Source organism: Setaria italica, chromosome II (genome assembly GCF_000263155.2).
Source record: "Setaria italica strain Yugu1 chromosome II, Setaria_italica_v2.0, whole genome shotgun sequence".
NCBI lineage: Eukaryota > Viridiplantae > Streptophyta > Magnoliopsida > Poales > Poaceae > Setaria > Setaria italica.
In genome coordinates this window covers 42,851,850-42,859,411 of record NC_028451.1, presented here as the reverse complement: position 1 = coordinate 42,859,411, position 7,562 = coordinate 42,851,850, and the positions used below count along the sequence as shown (strand labels likewise).

General features: G+C 43.7%; 1 protein-coding gene across 1 annotated transcript; it reads left to right on the top strand.

Annotated features, from left to right (window-relative positions):
- On the top strand, positions 1 to 6,538 carry LOC101766575 (universal stress protein PHOS34). The gene is made up of 3 exons (XM_004957909.3): positions 1 to 928; positions 5,500 to 5,550; positions 6,253 to 6,538. The coding sequence occupies exons 1-2, from the start codon at positions 136 to 138 to the stop codon at positions 5,505 to 5,507; spliced, it is 801 nt and encodes a 266-aa protein (XP_004957966.1). The 5' UTR covers positions 1 to 135; the 3' UTR covers positions 5,508 to 5,550; positions 6,253 to 6,538.
- The last annotated feature ends 1,024 nt before the right edge of the window (positions 6,539 to 7,562 follow it).

The following is a 7,562-nucleotide window of genomic DNA, read 5'->3' as shown; positions in this document are numbered from 1 at the left end:
CCGCTTGACGACTTCCAAGTCTTCCATTCCTTCCAGTACCTTCTCCCTCTCCCTCCCCACTAAGCAACTCCCAGAGCGAGCTCTCCTCTCCCTCCCCCCTCCCCTCCCCTCGCGATCGCCACAGGAGATCCCGCGATGCAGGCCCCGGCCACCCCCTCCACCGTCGACCTGCCGCTGTCGGCGCCGCCGCCGCCGGTGAAGGCGCCGACCCCGCGCCCGCCCCCGCCGGCCTCGCTCCAGCCCGGATCCCCGGGGGTCTTCTTCACCGCCGCGGCGGCCGCCCTGCCCTCGGGATCCTCCCACCGCCGCATCGCCATCGCCGTCGACCTCTCGGACGAGTCCGCCTACGCCGTGCGCTGGGCCGTCGCCAACTACCTCCGCCCCGGGGACGCCGTCGTCCTGCTGCACGTGCGCCCCACCTCCGTCCTCTACGGCGCCGACTGGGGCGCCGTCGACGTCTCCCTCCCCAACCCTAGCGCCGGCGCCGCCGACGACGACGGCGACTCCGAGGCCGCCGCGCGCCGGATGGAGGACGACTACGACGCCTTCACGGCCTCCAAGGCCGACGACCTCGCCAGGCCGCTCAAGGACGCCGGCATCCCCTACAAGATCCACATCGTCAAGGACCACGACATGAAGGAGCGCCTCTGCCTCGAGGTCGAGAGGCTCGGCCTCAGTGCCGTCATCATGGGGAGCAAGGGCTTCGGTGCCGCGCGGAGGACCAGCAAGGGCAGGCTCGGGAGCGTCAGCGATTACTGCGTCCACCACTGTGTCTGCCCTGTCGTGGTGGTGCGCTTCCCTGATGACGGTTTGGCGGAGGATGGGGAGGCCGGGGGCCTGTCGTCAGTGGTGGGTGCGGAGGATGTGCTGCACCCTGTGCCTGAGGAGGACGCCGAGTACCATGATGCTACTGAGGAGCAGCACAAGGGTAACTGGTTTAGTACCTTTACTTGATTACGTTGTCCTGCTGTGCATGTGTTAGTGACTGCCTTCATCATCTATCGGAAGTCTGACAAAATTGACTCGCAACAATATAATGTGCACTAGAAATTTATGACTGATTTGTCGGAACTTGCAAACTGTAGGTTATTCTGTGGACAGCTAAGTAGTAACGGCAAAGTGAATATGCATAATTAGCATGGACTACCATGAATAGCTTTGGCACATTACAGATTACACTCTTCCTAGAGTATGAACTGTATTTGGTTAGTTACCTTTAAGCTGGTCCACTTTGCGCGGTAACATAGATTTAGTTGTGTAACTTGACTGTTTGGGGCTTGTTGGTGCAAGCTAGTATATTGTGAATAGGTTTGGTGGTTCTAGGGCTTGTTTTGTAGTTTACAATTTTGCATGTATGTTCACAGTACATGCATGTGTGTTCTCTTTGCTTCACATTTGTATTACTTGGTTGTTCGCTTTGCTTCACATTGTCATTTGTACAATCTTACCTAATGTATTCTACTTGTCTGTCAATAATCCCTTTGTTTTTCCTTTTAAAATCTGAAAGCAATTAATCCTAGAAGTTTAATTTTATCCTCTGTTTGAGAGGACAGTTTATCCTCAATTAATCAGTACGGTATGTTTATTTTTCACTTTTAGGACATTTGACTGGAAGCACTAGAATCCGATTTTCATTGGTAGATTTGCCAGGTTTCTTTCACATATGATTAGGCGTACCGTATTGGATAGACTGCTGGGATCACATGAAGTGATAAACCCAGAAAGAATTTTGGACTCATTCTCATGATCTTCTTATTGCTTCTCCTTCACATCAATCGCTTCTTGCTATTTGTATATCTGACCTTGTAATACAGATGCTAAAGGTTCTCCAGCAAACAGAACTAGATGTAATGTCTATTATATAGTAACCCAGAAGTTTTTATTGTCATAGACTGGAAACCGGGCCTCGTTAATTACCCAGCTTAGCTATTTGCTCATCTCCCCTAACTTTGTGAACAAAGGACGGAAGGAGACTGGGCTCTTACCTTGTGGTTATCTGATTTTCTTTCTTGGTCTCCCTGTGTTAGCCTGAATGTGAGCATCTTATGCAGTCCGCAGATCACAGCCTTAGTACCAGATTCTGCCTGGCTATCTATTCCTGGATGTCCGTACCTAGTATTTCTTTGGTTTGAAGCAGAGGCAGCCTGACCCCACAACACCTTTGACCTGGCTACAACACGATGCCTTTCGTTTGGCTTGTGCATCCAATCGATCATTGAACTCAAACATATCTTGTGTATAATTCCGTCTTGCTCTTATCCATTAAGTGAGCTATAATAAGCCTATCCTACAGCTTCTGATGCTACCTAACCTAGCTTCTATCTATTTTTTGAAATGGAACCAAGGTATGATTTCTCTCCTACCATTGTCAGTGAAGGGTGGAAGGAGAATGTATTCATGCATGGGCTAAGGCCTGCCTTCATTATCTGTAGGAACTGTGCCAAAACCTTAAGTTGCAGTAATATAACGGCGCACCACAGATTTACAAACAATTAATCAGAACTGGAAATCGGTGGGTTTTGCATGTAACCATGTGGTCATTCGGAACTGAATAGTGGTAATTAGCAAGGAAGTTCTTATTTAGATGGCATTTTTTCAATTACTAGGAAATGCAATTCTCTTGAGCCAAATTTTTTTCAGTAGTGCATACATTAGGTCAGAGCTGCTAAAGGCGAATGACAGGGGCATTTAGTCCAAGCATGCTATGGCCATGCGTTGCGTGCGCATTGAAGAGTTGAAAATTTTGGGGCATGCTCCAGAGATATTTTCAGCTCTTTAATGTCCATGCATGGCCACTTCACGCTTGGACCAAATGCCCCTGCCGTTTACCTTTGGGCACTGTGATCTTGCGCATGCATTTGTGATTCTTTTAGCTGAAGAGAAAATTGCATTAACTTTTATTGAAACATGCATGTCGCACTGATTGCACTTATGGTGGAGTACACTTTTCCTCGGTATGGACCGCATACGGTTATATGACCTTTTAGTACGTCTGCTTCATATAGTAACATATAATAAGTTGTGGAACTTGACTGTTTGGTGGAGCAAGCTGGTGTATGGTGTATAGGTTTTGCAATCATTGGGCTAGTTAAGTCTTGTATACATTTCTGTTTGCTTTGCTTCGCATTTGAATTACATGTATATTTTCTTTGCTTCACATTTTTTCTGTTGATGGATCTAGTATACCATGAGCATTCTCATAGTTTTCTTTTTAACTTTAGAAGCAATTGATTCTGGAAGTTTAGTTTTATCCTCTGCTTGAGGATAGTTTATCCTCAGATAATGAACACTTTGTATTTTTATTCACCTGTTAGGGCATTCGGCTGGGAGCACTTGAATTGGATTCTCAATGTTAAATTCACTAGAACCAGTTTTTCCCATGCTTAGGCATGCTATAGAGCTTAGTGGGACAAGGTAAAGTGATAAACCTAGAAAGGAGTTAGGTCATCATTCATATCAGTGGCAATGATATAGTTGCATGTATTTTTTAAACGAATATAGTTGGATGTATTTGGCCTCTTAATACTGGATACTAAAGTTCCCCAGCAAACAGAGTTAGATGTAATAATGTCTGTCATATATTGACCCAGAAGTTTGTTTATGTTATAGAAAATGCATATCCCGTCATAGGCAATTATAATATTTTGCAAACCTGCCTCCTTTAGTATCCAGCTTATCAATAAAAGCAAGGCATGGCCTTCTCCCATAGTCAGCAGAGGAGGGAAGGAAACTGGGCCTGTGCCTTGTGATCAATCTGATCTTCTTTCTTGGTCTCCTTTAATACCCCTTGCGGTTTGCATATCACAGCCAAGTGCCAGCTTTCATGTCCATCTATTCTAGGATGCCCACACTTGGATGTGACCGGACCATTGGCGGAGCTACGTTGGGGCCATAGTGGGCCATGGCCCCCCCTTGTCATAGAGCAATTTCCAAAGAAAGCACTTGCCTGCATGGCTGCATGTATGCATAAACTAGAGAGCACACCTGTTGTTCTGCATGGCCACATGCATTCTCTCTCCAACACACTACGCACTCTCCTATTCATCTGCGTTCGTTTGGCTTCGATTAATAAGTACCTGGCTGCTATATTGTACTTGTTCGTTGCTTTTTTGAACTCTGTTGTTGTGGGATCTGAGGGTTTAGACCCCAGGTATATTTAATTTAGAATGTGTCTAACCCGCCTCCAACTAGAATTACACATGAATCATCTTAAAAATTGCATATTTACACATGGCTGCTATATTCTACTTGTTCATTGGAATTGGCCCCCCCTTGATTTCTCCCCTAGCTCCGCCACTGGACCGGACCCCACAGCACCTGACCACAACATGGTGCTTTTTGTTTGGCTTGTGCAACTAAACAATCATTGAACTTAAATGCGGTCTTGGGTAAACAAATTTGTCTTCCCCTTATCCATTAAGTGAGTTGTAAGCCTACCCTAAAGTATCTGAAGCTCTGAAGCTGTGCTAACTCACCTGCTTCCTTCATATAAGTCTGCAGTTTATGCCCCAATGAGCTCCCCTGGTTGGTTCTGGCTTCAGCTGAAATGGTGATAAGCCATAACTGCAGACCTGCAGTTCAGCTTGCCTGAACAAATTAGTTATCCGCAGGGATTTTTGTGTATATTTCCAAAACAAATGTCATGAGGGTATGAGGGGAAGGAAGAAGGACATGCTGGGATTTAGGCAGTGGGGTCCATTTGGGGATCCAAATCTGCCTGGCAAGTTTTTTAGGAATGAACTGGTTGGCAAACTTGCTTTAAACCTTTTCTTTTGCTTTTGTTGTGCTGTGATGCGCAATCTAGCCAGTTACAATATGTACCGATTGAACTCAGGTTTGCTGTTATGGCTCCAAATGATGTGTTTTCAGTTAAAATAAGTTCTTTTGAAAAGCTACCTATGCCAAAAAGGATTCTCAACAGCATGATTTGGGAAAAGGACACTTAAAAAGTTTACGATAATGGTCTGAGTTACTATTCCATTCGCATACTTCAACTGGTTTAGTTTTAGAGAAACAGTAGAAACAGTCTTCAATGAGAACTATTCCAAGTGTTTGAGAAAAAAAAATAGAGAAGTATGTTCTGTACTTCTGTGTCACATATACGTGCTGCAGCATAGCTTTGTGTTTCCTTAATAGCTTTATGGACTAATTGAGGTGCGAGTCCATATTGCTATTGAAAATTAAGTAGTTCATGCCTGTAGCTTTGATTATTGAAAGGACTAGCTAACAATTAGATTATTTTTGGGCAGGATTTTCATTATATGTATGCTATATATCTATATTAAGCTTTGTGCTAAATGATAATGTGATTATGAGTTACTGCCTGGAAACTTCAAACTGTTAAATCTTGGTTCGAGCTTGCCTGCATCATTATTTGTGACTCAGTAGTCAGTAGTGATCTTTATGATGGATTCAGTGACGAAATTCATTTGCGTGCATCATGTCAAGGTCCTGAGTGCTTAATTACGCTAATACCTTGAATTGATATAATTTCTGCAGATACTTGACCGCGTCGTTGGGTTGTGAAGTGAAAAGTACTCTTGGATCCAGGTTAGCACTGAACAAAGGAAAACCCCCATATGGTCTGTATCAATTCTGTTTGATAGGTTTCAAACTTTCTAAAGAATAGTTCCTATACTTGTTGGGTCTGAAGTTTTTTGTTTCTGTGAAAGCACCAATGCTACACGTTTCTTTTGTATATATTGCACTACAGTATTACATACTGTAGTTTGTTAGATTTTCAACTTAAATGTGATAGAAACTGTTAAATCTTTTTTAGCTTGAGGTGATGTAGGTAGAGGTGCATGCTAAATTATGCAGTTTAAATGAAGTATTCACTTTAACCTGTGAAGTTTGAGAATAGCTAACAATTGTGGCTCTGGGCAGCATGGATATATCATTGATCCAAGCTATAATGTGCAAACTTGGATTTACCAGAGCAGATGTTATAGTCATGTACACTAAACTCATTATGAAGGTGCATTGTCCCTAGCATTGACCATCTTCGCATCATTTGATGAGAATTTCAGTGTAATGATGCCTCTATAGTATCCCAGCCTCCAGCCTGTCCCTTGTTATTCTGTGAATAGTTACATGGAATTTTGGGAACTGCACTATTGATGCAGGGTTTTAACTGTTACAGCTCTTGCATTTGTTTCGAAAACCACCAATGTTCTTGTTTTCCATATGCTTGTTCAAATAATTTCCTTCCATTTTTGCTCCCTCTCTAATTCTTGCCCTTTCCTTCCACAGCATGTAAAGGTTGTAGCAGTGGACTGTTGGCTGGGTGCTAGACTGCTAGCTGGGAAGTGCATGTGATGTTTGTTGAACTTTCAGTGCCCATGTCTATCCATGCTTTCGCATTGTTTGTATCTTCAGTTGCCTTCGTTCACCTAGCTTGTCTGACTATTTGACTGCCTGGTGAATATTTGTGGTTCAAAACCTTTGTACTTTCTTCGCATTGCACTACCTGTTTCTGATGAAAGTTACAGTTTAACCACTTCTATAGAACCGACTAATCATCAGTGCATTTTTTTTCCCTTTTGCTCTGCTTTATTTGAGTCGAAAGTAGCTCTGGTAGATTTCATGAAATCTTTTGATACGCTCATGGTCCGTGCCGACATCATGCCCTGAGGAAGTTTCTGTTATTTTTCCAAATGTACTTAACATAAAGTTAGATGTTTCTATGCTAGAGCCTGGTTAGTTGTACTATGTTCTCCAATCCTTTTCCTACAGTGATTGGATTTGTCTGCCATTAGGACCTAGAAGCTACGCCACGGAATCTCCTCTTATTCAGATTACCTTTCTGGCACATGGGAACTAGTGGCGGTACCCATCTAGTGTTGATTTGTGCTGGATTAGTTTTTTGCTTTCCTCGTCACGATGATGACAGGTAGGCATTGGGGTTTTTAGTCTTCAAATTTTTGGCTGCTTTGGACTTTTTAGGTTAGGAAGTGGTGATTCCAATTCTTTGAAACATGTTCTCGTTCGGACTTGGTGCCATTGCGCTTTTCGTTTTGTCCCCAGTATCAGAACGAGGATCCTACCAAATCGCATGCATGGCTTACCACAAAACATAAGCTTTCTACCAATTCAAGCCAGTGTTGCAATTCCATATCCTTGCCAGAAATACTTGTGTGGTGCTCAGAAAAATACTATGATGCCCAGCTGATGTGAAAAGGTCAGGTTCTAGAGCTGTGCTTGGATAGGGAGTTATTTAGGTGAACAACTCCCAGTTACCTTTCATGTTGAGAGACTTTGTTGTGTACTACACGTTCATGCATCTAAGCTGCTCGTTTTCCAGCTCAACATGTCACGAGCCTTTTGTGACAAGATGATCGGTCTCACTGCTCACCACCCTTTTAAGGGACATTTTTTATTTCATTTGGGACACGTTGCCAGCATGGGTGGGTCCTTTGTTTTTATTATCCAGTATTCTTTATAAGGTATTATCCAGTATTTGGGATGCATCTTGTACTTCACTCCATGTGCTTTTGTACTGGCGCAGCTGCATTAAGAATTTTGTTGTCACCAAACCATTATCGAGTCTCCATCCGTGTCGT